Here is a 24,449-nt window from a genome sequence, read left to right as displayed (position 1 = left end):
TTCTCACAAATTCCTCTTCCAGAACAAGTGCTTTAGTGGGGATCACAGAAATGATAGCAGGGAGAATATTAATAAGTAATTCATTTTTTCCAAGTGTCTGATACTGCATATTTCTCTGTCACTGAATTTCATGAAGGTTTGTGGCCTTCTGGTAAGTTTGTTAAATTATTATCTCTCATGTTGGTGAGCAGCTTCTTGCAATGACTATTGTACACATATCTTTATAAAGCTGCTTTAAACTGTGCCAACTATAATAAGTGGTTTTAAATGATTGGTTAATTTTAAAACAACATTTTAAAATAAATTCTCTTTGTCTCACACAATAGTTTTCTAATACAAACAGCTTATTTATCCAAATGACAGCACAATGACTTATCCATATATAAATGATAAATGATACAATTCCATAGTATATAATATCACTCTAAGAATAGCCGGTATTTAAAGAAAAAAAAATCAAGTTTTTATACTATTGAGTTTAGTCCCAGATGGAAATACTATGTTTGTTTGTATTTCTTCATATGTGTATGTGCATAGTTAAGTCTTGAACACAGGTTATTTATTTTTCAGATTTCCCTGGATGAAATGTCAACCAAGAAAGAACAAATAGCTGAAGCTCTGCAGACTACTCAGTCATTTTTAGCTAAGCACAGTGACAAGTATGCCATTTTTAAATTTTTAAATAATGTAAATTAATTGAATCAGTACATACTGTTTGCTTAAAAAGAAATTATATCCTCATCTTACAGTTCCAGTCATATTTCACATACAAATATGTCAGTTTTTTTCTTTAAATTTATAAGTTTATGTTCCCATTTGGGGAAGCTTTACGCAGTTTTGTTTATTTCAAGAATTTGGCTAGGTTTATATGCCTCTGGTCAGCTTAAAAAACATTAGACAGTAATTTTCATTTGAAGTCAATTAACAAATTAGGACTAAATTAGTGCTTGAACTATGTGTCACAAGTTTGTTTCATCTGTGTCTGAAATCAGGCTGTTTAAGATATTAAATTACTGAGATATCTCATAACTCCTTGCTAGCTATGTCACCTGTCTTGATTGATAATCAGTAGGCAAAGGCATATGCAAATGTTAAATGCTTTAGTGATAATTCAACATAAATTCTAGATGACTGTAGCTTCTTTTCCTGAATGACTACACGCAGATTGTACCTTTCTTGAACATCCTTGTAATGAGGCTATATTTTTTTCAGACTACTTTTACCAATTCCCCCCCACTTTTTTTTAGTAAGGGTAAGCAGATCACTCCCTGCAGGTTACAGATTACTCAAAGATATCTCCTTCTTCTGTTTTTCTCTTTTTTTTTTTCTTAATAGAATGACAGATGAAGAGAGAAATGAAATGGAAAAGCAAGTCAGATCCCTTCAGGAGAGCTACAGTTTGTTATCCAATGAAGCTTTGAAGCAGCTACAGGAAGCACAGTATCTGGGTGATGAAAAGATGGAAGAAAAGGTAACAAGATTGAAACGTACATTTCAGTCTCTTGAGATTTACTGCATGGTTTTGGAACCACACATGATCAGTAAAGGAAGATGCTGCAATTAATAGCGTGTAAAGGAATTTGAGATATAATTGACTGAAGGTTTTGTGTATTTATTATGGAACTCTGTGTGTGACCTTACCTGCACATATGAATGTGCTGCTCATCAGGGTTTTTTGTGAAGAGTCTTAATAATGTGTGCCTTGCATGAAGAAAGATAAACAAATCATTCATCTCTTAACTCGTCTCTTAAAAGCCATTCTTTGACTGCTAGATAAGTCTGTGTTTCTGCTGCAAAAATGACACCATAAAATAACATGTTAATCTCTCCCATATATCACTCAGAAATGTCCTAGAACAGATCTACTTGCAGTTTTTCTTAAAATTTATCTGGATGTGAAAATGGGAGCACATAACGTGATTAGCTCTGAGACACTACAAATGCATTTGTTAATGGATCTTAAATATGGAATTCTCAAAAATTTCATTGCAAATGAGTGTTCTCATGTACATGTAGAGGCAGTGTCTGTGCAATTAGTTGAAATAATGTTGCCAAACTGACTTCATGCTTTCCATGCAAACTAAATGCAATATTTGGTGCTAGAGTATCTGATTCCATGTTGTTGAGTGTATATACAGAAGTGCTGTATGCTGTAAACATGAATAGCATGGTTGTTTTGAATCGCATACTGTTTTCGAATATTCTAACCTTTCACAGACATTTAGAGCATGAAAATTTGCCTTTCAGGTATATGTTCTATTTACTCACTCTGCAATCATTTCTTCTTCTGTCTTTCACTAACCCTATTTATGTATGCAAAGCATAGGTTTTCAATTCACAGATGCATGTTGATTTTAAATCTTTTATCACATCGTGTGCTGTTGAATGATTGACATAGATCACTTGCGCATTTGAGCTGCTAACATTCACAGCATTCCTCCAGGCCTGGTAAGTACATGTTTTTATGCTTATTATGCATTCAAAATCAAAAGAAAATTTAAAATATACAGTCTGAAAATAGTGATAGCTTTTCTTTTATATTCCTTTTTAGGTGAATAAAGTCATTGCTGGTGTCATTGACCAAACGACTGGAGAAGTCCTTTCAGTCTTTCAGTCTATTTTAAAAGGTTTTATTGACTATGACACTGGAATTAGATTGCTTGAGAATCAGCTGATCCTTTCTGGAATCATTTCTCCAGAATTAGGAGTATGTTATGATTTGGAAGAAGCTAAAGCTCATGCCTTAATTGATGAGCAGACTCTGTTACAGTTGCAGGAATTAAGTAATGCAAAGAAGCTTATTTCAGAATCATCATTATCAAATCTACCAGTTGTATCAGCTTTAGAACAAAGTCTAATTTCAGAACCTTTGGCTATTAAAATTCTCGAGAATCAGCTTTCAAGTGGGCACTTGATTTTGCCATCTACTGGAGAAAACCTGACTTTGCAGAATGCTTTCCAGAGAAACCTGATTTCTCCAACATTATATACAAAGCTTCTAGAAAGACAAGACACATGTAAAGATCTCATAGACCCCAACTGTGCTGAGAAGATTTCCCTTGAACAGATAGTTCATAGAAGCGTAATACATGAAGAAACAGGCTTAAGACTCCTACCTGTGAAACCACAAGAAAAAGGTAGAATCACGTTGAAATGTGGAAGGAAGGTAACTATTTTGAGGGCAGCCCATGAAGGACTCATCGATCGGGAAACAATGTTTAGGCTGCTGGGTGCTCAGTTAATGTCTGGAGGTATAATTGACCCTGACTCAGGGAAGCGAATGACTGTGGAAGAGGCCATGAGACAAGGGATGATAGATCAGGACACTGCTTGTGGGATCCTCACACATCAGGTTCAGACTGGTGGAATTCTTTGTCCAAATTCAGGAAAACGCTTGACTGTTGATGAAGCTGTTCAATGCAACTTGATATCATCTACCAGTGCACTGCTGGTGTTAGAAGCACAGAGAGGCTTTGTTGGACTAATTTGGCCTCACACTGGTGAAATATTCCCCATATCAACTTCGTTGCACCAAGAGATGATAACAAATGAGTTGGCATTCAAAATACTAAATGATAGACAGAAGATAGCTGCGCTTTACATTCCAGAAACTTGTGAAATAGTCAGTCTAGATAAGGCTGCACAATCAGGAATGATAGACATCAATACTGTATCTGTTTTGACCAATGTGACCTTACCAGATAAAATGCCCAATGTAGGAGAATTAGAGTCCCCTTGTAAAAATGCTGCAAAATGGTTATCGATGTATGAACTCCTGCCATCTGCATTTCATGACTGCGAGGAGGAACATGAAGATTCTGGCACAGAAGGCCCTGTATGTCATAATTTAGATCAAGCTAAGAAATTATTCATATCTTATCTGATGGTGAACAGTTATATGGATGCAAACACTGGAGGAAGACTTCTATTATATGATGGACAACTGCAAGAAGCCATCAATATGTTGCTGGAAGGTGATGGTGCTGCGTACAATACCGATGTGTCAGAAATGGAGTTCAATAAGAAACACATAAGCTTGAAAGGAATTAACCTAAAGTCAGCTGGCAGTGTCCACTTTAATAAAGTCACAGGCAGTGGTCAGGGTGATCTTTCAGGTGCTGAGAATACTTCTAATAACAGGAAATTAAATCAGTTTGAAGATTTGGGGAATTACATATCTTTACAGGGAGCAGACCTCCATGTGTGTAGACCAGATATTTGCAATGCTATTGGTACTGAGCAATCAGAATATCCACGTGAGATGTTGCTAACTAACCCTACAGAACTTAGAAATGTAGTAAGTAGCACTCAAAATTCCATGAACAGAAATGCACTCAGAGGTCTTCTGGGGGTTTCTGAGTGGACAGAACAGTGTAAGCATAACAGTCAGAAGGCGAATTCAGGAAATGTTGAAGGATGTCTTCCAAATGACTCAAATCTGAATCTTATTTCAGAAAAAGAGATAGAAGAGATTTATATGGCAGACAGTTTGGGTACTGAAAACAGGAATGATAAAACCTTACAGAATACCTTGAGTGTGAATGATTTGTCAGATAATGAAACCTGGAGAGAGCTGGAAAGGTGCCCAAAATACGAGCCTCACATATTGCAAGCTGACACTAGCAGAATGATACTGGATAGCAGCAAGAAAGATGATTTTCAGAGAAGTCTTGGTTCATCCATCAGTGCAGATACTGAATATAGACTTCCAGAAGAATTGGTTAGTCAATGTGGTGACACACTACAGTTTGAAGATAATGAATATAGTGAGCAACCTCTATGGGACTACACTGATGTACATAACAGGCCATCCCTAGAGGAATATCTTTATGTACATGGCAGGCCGTTCTTGGAAGATTGTATTGATTTGCAGAGTAAACTGTGTCTAGAAGACAATGGAGATATGCACTGCAGGCCTTTATTGGATGGCGATACTGTTATAGATGATGGACCACCTGTGAGGGACAGTAACAGCACAGCACAAAGGCTAACAGTAGAAGAAAGCAATCTTACATTCAACAAGTTACCGCTGTGTGACAGTAGTTCTGACTCATCAGTAGAAGGGAGTGATGGCATCCCACAGTTTGAAAGTAACTGCTTGCAGCATGAATGTGGTGAGGTAGCCTCTGAAGATGACAGCTCTCAGTTTGATGATGATGACAATGATGCCTATGAAACACCTCAGGCTGATGATGATGGCAGCGATGTCTATGATACTCCACAAATTGATGATGATGATGATGATGATTCCTATGACACTCCTCAAGGTGATGATTGTTTTGATACCTTGCAGCTGGGGGATGATGATACATCAGTGCCAGAATTGTCTGGAACATCAGTTGCATTAGGTTTTCTAGAGGAAAGAGGTGGTCTAATAACCCTGAGAGAAGAGACCAGCTCTTTTCAAGAATTTGCAACTAATGCTGGAGAGAGTGTCTATGTAAATCTGACAGGGCTACCTGAGAGCATAAATACAGCTTCTGCTGAAACTATGGAAAGAAACCCTGAGGAGGAAGAGGAAAGAACAGGGAGCTTTGGAGAGAAGGAGCAAAAATTACCAGTTACTCTGGAGAGTGAAGGAAGAAAGGAGGGAGGCCTTAGTTCTTCATGGAAGATGTACAAAGCAGAAGTACAAGACAGAAAGGAGGAAGATGAAGTGAAAGTGGAAGGTGACTCCTGTGAGGATGAATCTGAGGGTACACAGGAGGAGGAAGATTATGAGGAGGATTATGATAATTACGATGACTCTGATACTGATTCTGACAGTGATGAAGAAATGGATATTTTTTATTCACATCATCAATGTATAAACAAAGGTGACCAGCTGTTAATTTCCTTAGGAGACATAGAAAATAGCAATGAAAATAATCAGAATATTGATGACTGTTGCTATTCTTTAGGCCACAAGACAGGATATACTTTGCAATTCCAGTCTAACCATGAAAATGGAGAACTATCCTCAGGAAAATGTGAATCTGCGTCAGATGTTTCTGAGGAAAGATATGTTGGTCTTACATGTACAAGTGAAGAAGACCGACAGCAGGAAACAGAAGATGTATATGGGACTTGTGTCAAAAGTAAACACAGGTCACAAGATACTACTGAGCCTGTTCAGTCTGAAAATACCTTTGACACTAAATGGACATCCTGTAAGAGTGAAGAAAATAATAAAAAACAGCTTAAGGTTCCAAGTTCTCAGCTTCTTGATGATACTGTGACATCTGATGTTAGTGTAACAGCCTTCTTAATTACAAAGCAAGCTACTGATGATGATGAAAGTACTCAGACAAATTTGCTTCTCTCAGAATGCTTTATTGATAGCATGAATAAAAATAATAATACCACGCCAATGTTACATTCAAATCATAGGCAAAGACAGAGAGAAGCAGGATTTGCAGAGGAAAATGTATTAAATAATATGGCTGGTATGGAACAATTAAAGGAAAGTTCATCCCAAATGGACAATAAATTCCTTATGGATATGCCTTATGTGGGTGATGGTGATAGTTCACTTAGTGACCAAGTACATCCAGTCACCAGTTGGAAGCATGGTCAAATAGGAAGCAGTTTTGAAATTCTTACAGAAAACAAAAATAGAGTAAATGTTATGGAGGAATGTGGTATCATGGGGCCAAGTAAAAGTCCCATTCAGATGGAAAGCCTTGGGGAAATATTTGATGCATCAGTAATTAAAGCTGATAGAGAAACTCCTATTTCAAGTAAAGAAAAAGTAAATGTAGATCAAGCTTTGCTTGACATTGGAGGTGGTGCGAAGTCAGATGAATTTAAGAGAGATTTTAACATTTCCACTTCTTTAAAACAATATACAACAGACATAAAAGAAGGTGGCTGTTCAGAATTGGATAAAACTGAATCCTGTTACTCTGAGAACAGGCAAAAAGGGAAAAAGAGTATACAGAATGAAAAGGATTCTCTGCTAAATACAGAAGAAATGCATTCAAGTGAATTTAACACTTACTCTTTCTCCCCAACTGATACAGTGAAACCAAAGGAAATTAGCATAACTAAAGAAACAGGGAGAGTTACCTGTCAAAATACTGAAAATGTTCTTAAAAACGTTTCAGAAAACAAAAGCAGCAATGGTAGTGAATTTTCCCCAATAAAAGCAGATGCTTTAGGAGGTATTGAGGATGCCAAAGAATCGGGGGATGGGAGTGAAGTGCTATCTTCTGGGAGTCATACCGATACCACTGATGTTTCTTCTGCAATTCTGAGCAGCATAGGGGCTGACTTGAATTCTGGTGCCCAGAAAGAACATGAGATGCTGAAAAACAAAAAGGGAGAAAATATCACGGCCAGAGAGACTTCTTCCCTTGGAAATGGTTTCAAAAAACAAATGTCCATGCAGTCATTGCAAAAGGAAATGGGACCCTGCAAAGATTTTCAAGTAAGGGAAGGTATTTCACAATCACCAGAAATGTCTGACACGCTAATGGAAGACTTAAAGAATGTACTACAAAGGAAATTGAAAATGGAACATGTTTACTGCAAGCAGGAGGGTGAACCCCTAAGTTACTCTGATACCAAAGTTTTAATGCAAAATTTACTTACAATGGTTAGAAGCACCCAGCTTGGGAGTGACAAGTCTAGTGGGTCAAATCTCAAGCAAATAAGAAATGCTGTTAGAGCTGCATTAATGGTTACCACACCACGTACAGAGCCAAAGGACAGTGATGCTGTTTCATTGCTTTGGCCTGATTGCAGAAGTCCTGATCTTCTTCGTGATATTCTGAAGCAGGAATCCTGCAAGCAAAAGATGGCTGATCCAGATGAAAGGAAGAGTGAAACAGAAGTGAAAGGTCCTGTTCCAAAACTTAGTACTTCTGAACTTCTGGAGATTTTTCAAATCTCACCTGGAGATGAAAGTACAAGCAAGTTAGAGGAGCTGATAAGTGGTTTGCTTTCAAGCTCACAGGTTGCTGGTATCATCACAGAACATGAGGGTAAAGGCAAAGTAGATGGGCTTTGTACTCTTTTCTCAACAGAACAGTCGGGGGTTGGATCAGAAATTGCTAAAGAGAAAACATTGGCAAATGATGCAGCCGTTGCTTGGAAAAGTGAGCAGGAGCATTGGAAGACAGAGAGCCTGTCCAAAGACTTTACTGAGCCCATTTTCAAAACAAAAGAAGCAGTCCTGGGAGACACCCCCATTAGCACGGTAAGTAGCAACAGCTGGTATCTGCTACATGTCCTGTGTTAAAGGAATTGAATGAATGCTTCCGAGTGTCAGAAAGAATAATTACTGAAAAAATGGTTGAAAAATTAAATGATAAATTTAAAATAAATTATAATTAAAAAAAAGACTTTTATTGCTTATTTTCAAGTCTGTCAGTTTGGAAAACCTTTTCGTACTGTTAAAACTCATTTTCAGGTTAATGGAGTACAGCAATGTTTAAAGCTAATAGAGAAAATGCAAGGACATTTGGCAGTGCTTCAAGATATGAAAAGCCACCTAGATAACCAACAGCCTATTAGTAACAACCTGGAAATACTAAAAGATGAACTGGAACAGCTAGAGGTAAGTAAAGTGTTCTTTATGCTTGTACTTCAGTGATGGGTGCTAGGAAAAGCCCTTAAATTAAAAAAAGAGAGAGATTTCAAATATAATTAAAGTAATTCAGATTTAAATCTTTCTTGCCCAGTAACTTAATGCATTTGATGTATATTCTCTTTATAGTCATTTGAATCAGGACTGGCTACCTTTACAATTATCCTAAAAAAGGACATGAAGTTGACAGAAGAGTTTTTCAAGTTTTGTAACAGGGATATTCCTGAAGAGAAACTTAAAGAGCTAAAGATAAGCTATGACTATTTGCAGGAAGCATTTTTGGTGGTCTGTGATGCGTCTTCAAAACGAGCAAAACAAATAGTCTGTGCTGTTGACTCAGAAATGGTATGTTTTTATCAGTGTATGTTTTTACCTTGGTTTTCTTCAAGGTAATTTGACTGCAAAGAAGGAATTTGGTTTTGCTTTGTTCTGTTTTGTCTTAATATAAAAATACATGTATGATTCTATTTAATATGATAGAAAATGTGACTAGATGCCAAGGGCGTAACTAAATATACAACTTTCCTTTCTAGTCTAAGCTTGCAGTGTTACACCAGCAACTCCTAAGCAAACTGCAGAGATTTTCAGACTGGATCACAGAATACAGTAAAATTGTGAATGACTTCACAGTGAATACTAATGATATAGAAGAGATGAAGAAAAGTTTACAGCTATTTAAAGTAAGTATCCTTTATGGCAGTTGTCAGTGCTTCTGACAAATGTTGCTACTTATTGTGAATTATTAGCTAGATTTTGTATACCTGCTCATTAACCTCTATCGCTTAGACAGAGAGCTAGAACTAATTACTTAAGAAGATAACTACTTGATAATCCAGTAAAACAATCATGTTGATTTGCTTTTTCTCTTGAAAAAAATTTTGATAGAGTTTGGCTTACTGAGAAAGCTATTGGTTCTGCTTACATTTGTTGCAATAAATCTGAACCTTTTTGGAAATCTAATTTATAATACAAATATTTCAGTGATTAAAATTGGATCTTTATGCTTAAGGTCCAGAATCTTTACTGAAGTTTAACTACCTTCAGAATCAATTATACGTGAGAACAGAAGATGGGGAAAGACAAAAAGCCTCTTCATTGCACACTCCATGAAATGAGTCATGAAAAACAAATCAGATCAAATTTTTAGGAAAGTTCATACCCTTCTGTATGTATGAATGATAAAAATGACATTATTTTACTGTGCTTTAATAGGTTTCCAGTATGCATGGTAATGTCATAGGGGCTGCACAGTGCATAACTATGGGCAGAATTTGCCACACTACTGGAAATGGGGGTTCTCACTGTGGAGTTAAGAATAGAAATGCTTTCAAGTAAATATTTTAATATTTCTGAGTCTTCAGGCCTAGAAGCTGGAAACATTAAACCTAATCTGCCATAAATCTTCCAGAGTTGAAGGTCAGTCAGTTTTCAGACATCCATGAGAGAGCAAGGAAATAGAGATGTTCACGGTCATCTCATTTATTACTTGGACATGGACTGTCCCAGAGGCAAACCATGCACAAATTCAAATGTTGTATCTGAATGTGTCAGAATGATTCTGACACAGAGTTTTGATTTGCTGTGGCTGAACTGTCTCCCAAAAGCATTTTGGAACAGGGGCTAAGAAAAGAGGGTAGCGATACTTGTGTTTTATTTGTACCAAATTTGTCTTCATTGCTAGTCATTTCCTTCTCTTCATTTACAGAACAGTGCTGCAGAGCTCAGCTGTAAAAAAATGCAACTGGAGTCCACTGCATTTGATGTTCAGTTCTTCATTTCTGAACACGCTCAAGATCTTTCTCCTAATCAGAGCAAACAGCTGCTGAGGCTCTTAAATACCACCCAGAAATCTTTTCAGGAAGTACAGGAAGCACTAATATCTCAAGTGGAAAGTTCAGAGACTCAGTTACAGGCAGCACAAGAGCTGGGTGATCAGAAGGTTTGCTTTTCTGTGTAAATGTGTGCTGAGTGTTTCTGTCTATGGATGAGGAGTTTTAATACCAGCATGCAGTATTAAGTATATTCCTATCTTCTCATGTTTTTACTACAGATACATTCATAGTTCTACAAAGATGGTATTGATCAAGTTTGGTGAATTGCCATTTTTGTCTTTCCTTGGTACAGTCACAGAAACAGCATATTAGATTATGGACAGATGCAGTTTTATGCATTAGGATCTGTACAGCCTGAAGTGACCAGGTCTGCTCTTTCTAGCAATGAGAGAAGTTTACTTGAGGTTTCTCACAGGTGTTGTTTGTTTAGTAGCTATATCAGTAATTAAATGAAGCAGTGAACTCTTCTGGCTGCAGCTGTATTGATCAGTGAATTTACTACCACACCATTGCTAATCACTTCTGTCTTGCTGAAGATTTTCTTTTCTTTTCATTTGCCAGGTTGTCTGCTTCTGTGATCTTTTTTCTAGGTCTTTATAGTCAAAGAACCAGATTTGTTTAAATCCCTGCTACCATGGTTTGACTGAGACAGGTTAGAGGGACAAACATATGAGTAAATCAGCTGTGATATTTGCAATTGTAGCCATGGGCACTGGGAAAGCTATGAGTCAGGTTGGGACAGTTACCTTTTCAGCTGGCAGGGCTGCAGTTGGCAAGCATTAGCAGCCTTTGTAGAGCCAAAGGAGGCTGATAAGATGCTGCAGTGTAACTGCATTTCCTCGTCTCTCACAGAAGCACTGTTAAGACTGAGAATCACCACCTCAGCCCCAAGTTTATGTGTAATGAAAGGTGTTTTAGCATTCTGAAGACTTTGTATTATTTTGCTATTCTGAGAATGTATCTTTCCACCGTACTTTGTGAAAGAAACGTAAAATTGAGTAAAGGAAAGGTACAGGTAATTTTTCTAGGACTTAGTAACAATAATGAGCTTGCATGTTTTGTTCTTTTTTACTGCTTAAAAAGTCAACATTTTCTACTCGGGTAACATGCATACCAACAAGAGCTAACTCAGGATCACAACTAACCTCTGTTTTGATATCCTTTTTTCAGAATTAATAGTGTTTATCACAGGTTTCAAGCAGATAAGAGACTGGATTTTCACTCCTGTCGTTTGGAGATGTCATCTTTCACATATGTGCATGGCCAGACTTCTATTGGGCAATTCCATCAAACATGGTCTCTTTTACTTACAACATATTTGAGGTCTACCCATAACTTCTCTATGTTCATCTTGCTCTTTGTACCACTGCTATCATGTTTACAGCATACTTTTAAAATGATCGCTTTGCAATATTGATGTTCAAAGGTAATTCCTATTAGAGTGTCTGTTAGTTCCTGAAGTGAGGATGGTTTTGTTTTATTGTTCAATTGTACTTGGCTCTAATATAGGATGTGGCTGAACGGCAGCAGGAATGCAAAGAGAAACTCCAGGAAATCTGTGATTTGCTTACACAGACTGAAAATCGACTCATCGGACAGCAAGAGTCTCTTGTTATTGGAGACAGCAAGGCTGAGCTAGAACAATACCAGACCAAACAGGAGGTATGCACAATTCTAGTCAGATAAGTTAAAGAAGACGTGAGTACAGAGGAGAGTGACTAGACTCTTTTGTTGACTAACAAGACTTGTCATGTGAAAGGAGAGTAAAATAGATTTGTTTGACCTACCAAAAGTAAAGGCTTAATGGTGTGAATTTAAACTGCTGCCCATGAATACACTGCAGTACGTGGCAGTGGGAAAAAACCTTTCAAACTAGGAGACTCTAGAATAGCGAATATGTACTAGACATTTCAAGAAGCACTCGTGGAGCAGGCATGAAATTTGTTCTATATTAGCTTAAGATTGTTCGTGTCAAATGTGATAAAGTCACGCTTGTTTATTATGCTAAAATAATTTAACCAGCTTTTTAACTGGTATCAGGGAGCACTTATTCCTCTTCACAGTATTTTGAAGAATTTTGCTGCAAGGCTTTTTCTTGTCTGAGGCTTTCCATGGCCTCTCTCTTGTTTTGGTTTGAATTCTGTTTTTTCTAGTGTTGCTTGCAATCTCCTTGGTGTCCTTGTGTAACAGAGGCCTTTCAGTTTGTTCGCTTCCCTATTGAGACCTTGCTTTTCAGCTGTACCCTGTCATCTGTAAGCTTTTACTCTGTCCTGACTAATACTAACTGAGTTTATGATAGTTAAAGGACTGAAGGACTTGGTACTCTTCTTTTTCCTCCTTCTCCTAGTAGTAGTTTGCTATACTGTAGACCTCCATATCAGGTTTAGTAATCTAGAAGGCAGAAATTTCCTTATTCATCTTGCCTTGCTTTACTTATCTTGGAAGTAACACATCTGGTTTGTTGAAGTTCTCCTTACAGTCAGTGGAGAGATACAGACACTCCGGGCGTACCTCTTAATATTGCTTACCTGTCTTAAGAAATTGTGACCTACATGGGGTACCCATGGGAGTGAAGAACTGATATAACATTTTCTTCTTTTTTTTCCATCAGCTGTTTGTGACTGCCTAGCAGACTAGTTGTTATTTGCTGACTGATTTCTTGTAGACACTATTGTAGAAGTGAGTCTCAGGAGGGGAATGGGGGCTTAAAAAAGGTCTTTCACAGATCAAGTCAGAGCTTTCTTCCTCAGCAAGCTGTTTGAAAGGGAGCACACAGATCTTTGTCAGAGAATCTTGTTTTGATACAGTGTCCCCAGGAAAATCATTCTAACATACTTGCTGAAGTGTTAAAATAAGCTGCAGTTTTAGCTGCCAAACTATATTCTATAATTGCTGCAAAATCTGTAGTGTAGAATGAGAATCAAATGTTTTGTCCTGCAGCTTCAAGAGTGTTATACTGCATATAAAGGAAAAAAGCTTCATTGTTTCAGTAACTGGGTGAATGTATTCAACAGCATAATTATTGTTGTAATTAAAGCTCCCCTCATAACTGGGAGGCAGATTTTTTTATCTGACTCTATCATAGGACTAGGCAAACTGCTTTGGATAAACTATAACTAAATATCTGTCCTCTATGAAATTTAATGGCCTTATTTCAGTCTCCAAAGCATGTTTATTATGATCAATTACAATTAAAGAAAAATATTCTTAAGGCCTTTTTGGCCTGAACAAAACCAAGAAATATGGGAATACTTCCACCTGGGAAAGATGACTACAATTTTCTAGCTTTTATTCAGTCCCCTTATTTTCCGCAGCTTTCTGTTAGAGTAGTAATGGAACAGAATTTGTCAGGAGACTGACCTTACTAACTACAGTGTAGCAGATTTACTTTATCTCTTGATATCTAAAAAATAAGATATATTTTCTTCTGTGTACATGGAAATACAATATTTGAGCTGATAAACAAAACAAAAAAAAATAGTGGCCTCAGCCTGAATAGGAGTGTAAGCCAACAGACTTGCAATTTTTTAAAAAAAAAAAAGGCAGATTGAGCTACAGCAACAATGTCAGATATTGAATTGATTTTTTTTTTTTTAAATAATCCTATCTGCAATTCAGTAATGTATCATGCGCTCTCCCAAGTTACAAAAGACCAGTGTGGTGCTTACCCCTAGGTCAGAGAGGGTTCCAATAAAGTTAATTGGAAAGATCTGGTGAATAATTTGCTTACTCCTATTTGCTTTCTTTTTTCTCAAAAGGAGATACAAAAAGACATGAGAATGAGCGCCCAGACACTGGCAGAGATTGTGAAAAATACTGAAAACTTCTTGAAAGAGAATGGAGAAAAGTTGTCACAAGAAGACAAGACTATACTTGAACAGAAGCTGAATGAAGCTAAGACAAAGTGTTTGGTCCTTAGCCAGAAGGCAGAAGAGTCCAAAAAAGAACTGGATAGAGCTATGACAACAGCAATTAAGCAGGAAACAGAAAAGGTTTTTAGGCAACCATTTCATACCTTTATTCAAACTTTTTCATGTCTTATGGGGTTAGTCTTGCAACTTACCACTTAGTGGTGGGTTGACCCTGGCTGGACACCAGGTGCCCACCAAAGCCGCTCTATCACTCCCCTCCTCAGCTGGACAGGGGAGAGAAAATATAACGAAAGGCTCGTGGGTCAAGATAAGGACAGGGTGAGATTACTCAGCAATTACCATCACCGGCAAAACAGACTTCAGTTGGGGAAATTAGTTTAATTTTTTACCAATCCAATTGGAGTAGGATAATGAGAGGTAAAACCAAATCTTAAAAACTCCTTCCCCCCACCCCTCCCTCCTGGCTTACCTCCACTCCTGGTTTTCTGTACCTTGCAGAGGGACAGGGAATGGGGGTTGGGGTCAGTTCCTCACACCATGTCTCTACCGCTCCTTCCTCCTCAGGGGGAGGACTCCTCACTCTTCCCCTGCTCCACCATGGGGTCCCTCCCACGGGAGACAGTCCTTCACAAACTTCTCCAATGTGAGTCCTTCCCACAGGCTGCAGTTCTTCACAAAGTGCTCCAGCGTGGGTCCCCTCCACGGGCTGCAGTCCTTCAGGCACAGACTGCTCCAGCGTGGGTCCCCTGCGGGGTCACAAGTCCTGCCAGCAAACCTGCTCCAGCGTGGGCTTCTCTCTCCATGGGGCCACAGGTCCTGCCAGGAGCCTGCTCCAGCGCGGGCTTCCCACCGGGTCACAGCCTCCTTTGGGAACCCACCTGCGTGGGGTCCTCCCCGGGCTGCAGGTGGAGATCTGCTCCCCCATGGACCTCCCTGGGCTGGGGGGGGGACAGCCTGCCTCACCATGGTCTTCCCCACGGGCTGCAGGGGAATCTCTGCTCCGGTGCCTGGAGCACCTCCTCCTCCTCCTCCTCCTTCACTGACCTGGGGGTCTGCAGGGTTGTTTCTCTCACATATTCTCACTTTTCTCTCTGGCTGCCGTTGAGCAGGTTTTTTTCCCCTTAAATCTGTTCTCCCAGAGGTGTTCCCATCATCACTGATGGGCTCGGCCTTGGCCAGTGGCGGGTCCGTCTTGGAGCCAACTGGTATTGGCTCTGTTGGACATGGGGGAAGCTTCTAGCAGCTTCTCACAGAAGCCACCCCTGTAACACCCCACTACCAAAACCTTGCCACGCAAACCCAATATATATTGATACACTAGAGAGAGATTAAAATCATATTTCATTTGGGTGACTAACAACCTGTTTTCTGGTTTCTTTTCTTTATAAAAGAAACAGCAACTTATATGTCAATCAAAAATTTTGTTTAATGTTAATGTATTTTAAATGGTCTGTTTGCATATGCTATTTTGTAGTGCTTAAAGACGATTTCTAAACTGACACTGTGAAATTTCAATGTAGGTTGCAGCCATAGAACAGCTGGAAGAAAGTAAAAATACAATAGAAAATCTCTTGGATTGGTTATCAAATGTGGATAAAGAAGCGGAGCACAGCCGGAAATTTAAGCAGGCGATAGAACAGAATGGAACACACTTTGAAGAGGGAGATCTGAAGGCTTTGGAAGGAGACGAGGATGATGTCAATGGTAATCTGCTGGAAATTCAGCAAGACATTGAAACTCAGGTGGATGGGCTAGTAAAAAGCACAGAAGATAATCTGAACCAGCAGTATCAGAAAGTCAAGGTACTGTTACTAGGTTTATTCAACATTTAGGTGCTAAGTGTATCAGTTCTCATTCAACATGAAGGAATTCAATCTCACCCTTTCTGTCATAGACTTTGGAACAGGCATTAGGAAGTAAGTGGTACACAGTGGTAGGAATTGCAGTAGTTAGAATGTATTGCAAATTTGTCACTTTTTTGCTCTTACTATGGTTGTTTCCTGCAAAATAAGAAAAAGGACGTATTGTACAAGGTAAATGTTAAGAATCCTGATGGTGAGTCTATTCTTAATTTTTATCGTGAGAAACTAATGCAGGTAAGTAAACTGCAAAAAGCAGCAACATAAATTCATACACTTTATGTGACTTTTTCAAAAATCTTTGTAATAGCCAACTGATTCAACCCCCTGCAATGCCCTGTGAACACTGATTACCAATAGCTGCAAATAATAGTTTGCTGAAATCACAATCTTCATTCCCTGTAACTTAACACATGGGCAAAGCACTGTTTGAAGGCTTCAGAAGGATGAGTTACATAAAACTACAGCGCAGCATTTTAAAAATAGATTTTCCAGATAAGACAATTGGAAGCATTTAAAATAATAAGAACTCAGTTTTATGGCTTGTCTTGACTTATAGTTGAGCAACCAAAAACATTTAAGTGTGGTTTGATGGACATGTTGATGAAAATTATTATGCCGATAGCTGATACCATTTCCTTATTAAAAAAAACCCTAAGAAAATCAGATCGTTTGTTTTTGTGAACATGGCAGTTTTACTTCCACTTTTTTGACAGTTCTTTTCTGCACCTAATGCCTACAGGATTGTTGTCCACTGTACTCATGGAAGAAAAGCATAGCAGTCTATTTTACATAGCTATTTTATGTGGGAGTAGAAGACCTTCAAGAATGGAGTTTTTTTGAAAGAATATGTTTGAATGATGGGGGGTTTTGGCATACAGTTCTGTTTCCTGTGACTTAACGATTTTTTAATGAGATTCAGACAATTTACATGCATAGAATGTGTCTTGATTTTTAATGTCAGAAGGACCTATTTTATGACCAAGTATATTTGATAAGAAGCACTGCTCTTGAAATTGAAAAATGAAATTTAAAAAATTGGATAATAATGTTTGTTCACTCAATGTAAGAAGAAAGTATCTCTATGCTTTTTAATATTTGATGCTTTCACTCCTTTTGGTCTGTTTGTCTGAAACAGTAGCTACAATATGTGTACCAGGAAATGGAACTGTTTTGGTTTGGAAAGTTGACTACCTTTGAATGCTTTATTTGATAAATCCTATTTTCAGTCAGGGAATTAGGAAAATTTTGATTACACTAAGCATGCTACCCTAAATGTTAATTAATATGCAAATAATTTTTATTAGGAAAAAAATTAAAGAGATTGATAATGTCTAGTTTTACTATACAGAGTTGTCTTTTAGAAGTACAAGGGGAAGTGTTTGTGTGATGAATATACCCTAGTATTTCCAAGTTCCAGCGATATTTGAAGACTCATTTGGTTGTGGCCTGCATATCTGGCTAAAATTACCATTGGACGTTTCGTAAAATTTTGAAACTGCGTAGAAGTATGATGACCAGGAGTCATGCTTTCACTTAGATTACTCACAGAATGTTTTTAAAATAAATAATACAAAAATGAGAAAAGCTTTTTATTGTTTTGATGGACTTTATTTCACTCGTTGTTTCCAAGGAACCATCTGAGAAGGTGATAGTCTTAATTTATTCTTTTTTTTTCTTGTAGGCCCAACATGAGAAAATTATTTCACAGCAGCAGGCGGTCATAATAGCAACACAGTCTGCTCAGGCACTGCTTGAGAAACAAGGACACTACCTTTCCCCTGAAGAAAAAGACAAGATGCAAAGGAACATGAAAGAGCTGAAGGCTCAGTATGAGACTGCTTTAGCTGAGTCAGAACGGAAAATGAAATTAACTCATTCTCTAAGAGAAGAACTTGAGAAATTTGAGGCAGATTATAGTGAATTTGAAACCTGGCTGCAGCAAGCAGAACAAGAACTTGATAATTTGGAGGCAGGTGCTTCTGACTTCAGTGGTGTTATGGTCAAACTGAAAAGGCAAAAGAGTTTTTCAGAAGATGTTATATCTCATAAAGGTGATTTACGGTATATTACGATATCTGGCCAAAGAGTTTTAGATGCTGCAAGGTCATGTAGCAAAAGAGATGGTGTGAAGGTTGACAAAGATGGTGTCGATACTTCGGCTACATATGCTGAAGTGCAAAATAAACTGGATAGTGCTTCAGATCGTTTCAAATCTCTCTATACTAAGGTAAGTTTTACTTATACTGAGTAGGTAAGGCTACGATAATTGATTTGGCAGTTTGTATAAAAAAGGGTTAGCTGATGAAACAAATACTCTGGGAAGTTGGAAATTCTTTGTTTCTTAAAGTTAGATAACAGAACAAGATGCTTTTCTAGAAGATCTGCTTTAGTCAAGTGCCAGACTATTTAAGGTCTGTATGGATGAAATTTTTTACCTTGTGTTATAAAGGAGAAGTAAGACCAGATTTCTTCATTGTTCTTTCCAGCCTTAAACAAACTCTTTGAGTTTATGACAGTACAGGATGTCTGAGTAACATTTTGGGGTGGAAAGAACTTCTAATACTTTTAGATGGATAACATTTCTTTATGTTCCTTGCGTTATTTCCCACACCTGCTTATTTACTTGGCTTCCTACTAATGAAATGAATATAGAAAGAGTGAGCCGATGCCAAGATTAACATTGAAAATTTCAATTTTATTTGTATCCTGAAATAGTTTGTCCCAATGTGACCTTTGCTGTCAGCACTAAGAATGCAAGGACGTAATGATTTGAGGATAGCAATTCTTTTCCACTACTCTGCCAAATAAAAATTTTATCCTTAACAATCTGAGATGTCTAACTAATGGGCGACTAGCAGTGCAAAACCCTCCATGTATCTTAGAGAGGGAAGATAATCCAGTTCTCTGTGCCAGGTTCACTTCTGGAATCTGTCTGGTAGAACTAGACAAACATCACCAACTGGTCTTGCATGCCAACTTTCCAGCTGTTTTCAAAAAAACAGTAAAGTGGTGTTCAATATTGATAATATTCTGGAATTGTAAACTTGTGAGGTAATTATTAATTGAACCATTTAAGAGACAGTTATTGTCAGTATCCTTTGCCTATGCCTTTTCATAATTTTCTAAGATCATCGGTTCAGACTCCTTAGTAGAGCTTCAGTGTCCACTGATACAGTGTTGGTCTGCAGCAGTTGCCATCTTTGGGAATTTTCATCTCTTTAACGTTTTCTTGCTCAGAAATGTAAATTCTGTAAAGACATGGATTTGATTACTTGATTACAAAAACAGTGTAAAGCCTGTTCTCTCAGTTTGTGAAGAAGGCTCTCCACTTACAGAAGCTCATTTCATTTTCCAGCTTAACTTATATGAACAGTGAAGCTAAAAGCTTGTATTAACAGGTTAGATTTCCTGCAGTTGATTTATTGGATTAGTTTGAGTGTGAGTGTAAAGATTTCATCAGAAACTTTTCAGAGAGCTTAGTTCTATGCATATAAAAATCCTATGCCAGCAGCTTGATTTGTGGTCTCAGATTTGTCAGCTTGCCAATTCAATCCTTTCTATATATATATATATATATTTAGCACAGACATAATAGACATGCTCTAAATATTTGACTATAAATATGCAGAGCAAAGTAGACTTTTCTTATTAAATCAAGTCTTGAAAGACAGACTTAAAATGGAGATCTTCCCCAATTTCTGAGATCTTCCAGGTTATAAAAGGGTTTGTAGTAACCTTTTTGCCTTTTGTAAAAGCTTCTTGCTTTTAATAAATATTTATATTGCCTTTTTTTTTAATATATATATTCACACACACACATATGACTTCATACGCTTATATGTTGAAGGTATCTTAATATGTCTGTTCTTAGTTAACTGGTTATGTAAATGAGTGCATTCTATGTTTGCCCACTTGATGGAGCCCAAGTACCATGTGTAAATACTACAATACAGCGTATGGAAGGTTCAGAATATAAATATTTACAGTAACTGTTTATAAATATTATTACTTGATACAATCAGATTTTGTTTGTGAAATCATCTCCAAAAAGTCTGGAAGAGTTCCACTGACCTTTTTATGTGACAACGCACTGTATACATTTGGGGGCATGATAACATATAAGACTAATAGGATCTTTGGTCAGATGACATTCTTAAGTGACCAAACCAAAGCATATGTGCAATACCGAGCCATATCACTTTGATTCACTGTGCAGATAAGGTATTTATGAAAGCAATACTCTGCTGTCTGTATTTTTATGAACATACACGTATCTTCTGATTTTTTGGAAAATTTCTAGCTTCCACTAGCTACATTTTTGGTGTCAGAGTGCTGATAAAGAATCTTTACGTTGATCGATCAAAAAGTATTCCTAAAGCTTTTCCTATTCTAGTACAATGGGTTAGATTCCAGTTTCCCACCTGCATCAGTGTATTGATCCTAAATCACGCTTGAGGAGCACAAACTGGGAAGACCTGCATAGCCTGTCCAGCTGTCATGCCTTAGTTCAGAAATGAGTTAGACAGTGGAATGATATCAGGAAAAAATCATGCAGTACTTCAGGAAGGAAAGTATGACCTTGAGATTGGTGTGAAATGCAGCACACAGTTTAATGCCTGGGTATTTTCTTGTTTGTTTTCTACTCTTTCAGTGTAGCATCCTTGGAAATAACCTTAAAGACTTGGTGGATAAATACCAGCATTATGAAGATGCCTCATCTGGACTTCTTTCAGGTCTCCAGGCTTCTGAAATAGCTGTGAACAAACAACTATCAGAGCCAATTGCAGTGGATCCCAAAAATCTCCAGAGACAGCTAGAAGAAACCAAGGTGAAAGGTTTAAAAAGCAGAATTACTTTTGTCCTAAAAGGAAGTGCTTTTTGTCTGAAAACCAGGATAACAATATAATCCGAGTGGCTGCAGGCCAAATTCTTGCCTTGCACGTGGGCATGCAACTTTTATAGTTCTGAAATTCAGCTATCCAGAGTGTTACCTGCAAAGCACTAGGGTGAAAAAGAATGGGGGACCAAGATGCCATTAGCAGTGGTGAAAGCACGATGGGTTTCATATCACTTAGCAAATGATAGGGTGAAATCTAGAAAGTTTTTGAACTAAGAAAGGATTTAGCGATTATAGTTTGCTATCAGAGGAGGGCTTGGGACTAAGCTCCTGACAGAGACCATTTGCTGTTTGTTGTCTGTGACTCTTGTTTTTTTCTGTTCACATTTGTGTGTTACTGCATTATGAAAGGGATCATACTGGATAAGCAGTGTGATGTGACTAGTCTGTTTCCCTGCTTCAGCTGGATCCAGTACTGCCCTGCAGAAAGCGAATATAACATAATTTGGGTTGCAGTATTTTGTTTCTTTTTTTTTTTTTTTCCGCCACTGAAGGAGTAACTCACAACTTTATGTTAAGTCCTAGTAGAGGCAAGACAGGTTAGTGATGAAGATTGTGAAGGTAAAACTCAGGTTAGCTGCATAAAATATAGGTTTACAGAAGGCTTTAAGAACCCCAAGTATAAGGTGAGTTATATAAAGTCTCATACAGTCTGTCATCTTTGAACTGAGTCTTATATTTTCATAAACATTCAGTCATCTATACTATAACTAATATGCAAGATTATTTTTCAGTGAGCAAGGTTATTGGTTGGGCATTTCCTTGCTGTTTTGTCTGTGCTATGAGGGGTATTAGTGGAGGTCTGATATGTTTACTGTTGACAAATGATAGTCAACAGCTCTTGGAAATTACATGTTTTAACCATTTCCCTTACATCAGCCTAAGTAGTAGTTATCTTTACCACATGGTATCTTTCAAATCTGCTACTGGAATTGCCCAGCACTTTGGTGTGTGACACATCAGAGGAGGTGAATCACAGCGATGTTTTAAGACAGCAAAATTAAAAGTGTAAATTTTGAACTCCTAACAGTGGAACATTTTAGGTACGTTTGTGCTTCCATGCACTAGAAAAGTAGGAATAACACCAATTACAATTTGAGGCTTCATTTAAACTTTTTGTTCCTTATGCCAAAACGAATTATATTCTGTATAATGCCAATTTTCATGCAAGTAATACAAAAGGAGTGAGTACTGGGGTTCTTTTATAAAACGCCTACATGGATTACTTGCCACACAAAAGAGCACTCAATGAATATGAGCTGGGAAGAAAGGAGGGGGTACAATGTGTCAAAAGATTCAAAGGAAGAGAAAAATAAGGAGGCTGAAGAAAGCAAGCCAATTAATGAAAGCAAAACAAAGAGTATTTTTGAAGAAGTCAGGTGTTGCAAGTTAAAGCTGTCCCTTGTAGCCAACACATGCAGCTGATAATCCAGCTAGACACAGACCTTAGCAGCATGGTGGGGTCTAATCTTTTTATGGGGATTAACTGTTCTTCAGAATATTCTTCAGTGCCTCTGGCATCAGCTTGCTTGCTTTCTGTCAGCATACAAGGTTTTCTGGTATGTCTTTTTTTCTTCCCTGCCCCACCTACTATATTTCTCTAGTGTAAGGAAAATTCCTCTTCAGGTCTATCTGAGTTTTATTGTGTCAAGTGGGTCAGCAAGACATACTATGTTCTGGCATACTGTTGTGCTCTGGATACCAGTGCTGAATGCACTGACATGACTTCTTTGTCCTGGTAGGGCAGATAGGATTACTTTTTGAGTCATCTGTTCATTGAGATAGTGTGTATCAAAAAATAAATGAGCAGTCCCTACATTTTGGACTTGTATAAAGTTCAAGTGAATCCAAGCAAACATACGTCATATATAGTAGCACAGAGGCCTGAAATAATTTAAAGACTGTTCACCCTAAAGTACTTTTATACACTGGAGAAAGCCCCTTTCAGAAGTTGATTCAGCCTTCCTGTCTTTCTCTGTTGACTCTGGAGCAAGTCATGGCTGGGCAAGTCTCTAAACCTGTGTTCCTTGGTTAGATGGACAAACTTAGGCAAAATTCAGTGACACGAGCTCCAGGAGGTTCCTCAACTGTGAACGCCATGATATTGTTTCAAGCTGTTCCTGTTTACACCACAATATCAGCCTGATCCTTTGTCAATGAAACTGATGGTGAATGTGTAACTACTGCTGATGACTGCATGTTTTTCCCCCTGAATTGTTCTCTGGTGCTGAGTTGGAAAATAAACATATTTTTCTTTTGGGTAGTATTGAGTCTGTACAAGTGGACTTTAAAAACAGTTAATCAAAAGACACATTTTGAAGTTACATGCAAGAAATCAGTTGAGTCAGAGAAGTATTGTAAAACAGAAGATAAAAAAGATGGTGAAGAAACTAAAACAAGGGCCAGAAGGTCAACAGCAGTCACAGCCACTGGTGAAGATTTTTCTTAAGGAGAAGTCACAAATTTAGTTAGTTTATTCACAGCACTAAGTTTAGGTTGTGTGACATATCTCAAGACTTGCATGTGTAACTATTAGCTGTATTGAAAAGCGTAACTGATAATTGTGGAATTTTACAGGTTCTTCAGGGACAAGTGTCTAACCACCAAATTGCTGTAGAAAAACTGAAAAAAGCTGCTGAAGTGTTATTGGATACAAGGGGAGAGTTAACACAAGACAAAGATGAGATTCAGAAAACACTGGGTAAAATGTTTACTTTTCTTAATACCTCTTTTTATTGCTTGTGGCTGCATGCAGGTACCAAAAGAGACAAAATACAGTTTCCACATTCTTGTGTCACTGTTCAAGTCCATGTTTTGTTGAGTCATAAGCTATTACAGCACAGTAGCTTCATTGTTGGTCTGTCTCCTACGTTGATCCATACACTTTTCACTTAAAAGCTGTCATTTGATTTTTGACTTTTTTTTTTCAGAAATAGGGATTGTGTTTAATTCCCACATTGCAGATGGGCATGCTAAACAGAGGTGGTGATTTGCTGAGGATCATAAATTCTCCAGTGGAAACGAGCATGTTCACGTGCAAGGAACATGACTCCAGCTATCTGAAGGTCTCTGCTCCAGCGCCTGGAGCACCTCTTCCTCCTCTTTCTTGTCTGACCTTGATGTCTGCAGGGCTGTTTTTCACACCTTCTTTTCCTTTACTTCTCAGTCCCAGGCAGCATTTTCCCCTTTCTTAAACACGTTTTCCCAGAGGCACCACCAGCTTGGCTGAGGGGCTCCACTGTGCCCTGTGGTGGGTCAGCTGGAGCTGGCTGGAACTGTCTGCGTCTGCATGGGGCAGTCCCTGGCATCTTCTCACAGAGGCCAAAACCCTTGCCACTTCAAAAAGCTTACCACCTACGCCCAATACTCTTTCCTGTCAGTTGTGAGAAGTAGCACAGCATGACATTCACCAGTGTC

General features: G+C 38.0%; 1 protein-coding gene across 16 annotated transcripts in view; it reads left to right on the top strand.

Moving 5' to 3' along the window:
- DST (dystonin) overlaps positions 1–24,449 on the top strand; it is a 307,062-nt gene that overhangs the window by 189,631 nt on the left and 92,982 nt on the right. For 9 of the 16 annotated variants that reach the window (XM_069805989.1, XM_069805986.1, XM_069806003.1 and 6 more), the window contains 13 exons: positions 571–659; positions 1,336–1,471; positions 2,552–8,179; positions 8,393–8,539; positions 8,699–8,914; positions 9,103–9,249; positions 10,275–10,508; positions 11,911–12,063; positions 14,160–14,393; positions 15,794–16,075; positions 17,817–18,362; positions 20,787–20,963; positions 23,610–23,733. In XM_069805989.1, the coding sequence (XP_069662090.1) occupies positions 571–659; positions 1,336–1,471; positions 2,552–8,179; positions 8,393–8,539; positions 8,699–8,914; positions 9,103–9,249; positions 10,275–10,508; positions 11,911–12,063; positions 14,160–14,393; positions 15,794–16,075; positions 17,817–18,362; positions 20,787–20,963; positions 23,610–23,733 (8,113 nt within the window). The remainder of the gene's footprint in view (positions 1–570; positions 660–1,335; positions 1,472–2,551; positions 8,180–8,392; positions 8,540–8,698; positions 8,915–9,102; positions 9,250–10,274; positions 10,509–11,910; positions 12,064–14,159; positions 14,394–15,793; positions 16,076–17,816; positions 18,363–20,786; positions 20,964–23,609; positions 23,734–24,449) is intronic. The other 7 variants (XM_069805995.1, XM_069805994.1, XM_069805993.1 and 4 more) reach the window with 1 other exon arrangement.

This window comes from Haliaeetus albicilla, chromosome 18 (genome assembly GCF_947461875.1).
Source record: "Haliaeetus albicilla chromosome 18, bHalAlb1.1, whole genome shotgun sequence".
Lineage (NCBI taxonomy): Eukaryota > Metazoa > Chordata > Aves > Accipitriformes > Accipitridae > Haliaeetus > Haliaeetus albicilla.
This window is presented reverse-complemented; position numbering and strand designations above follow the sequence as displayed.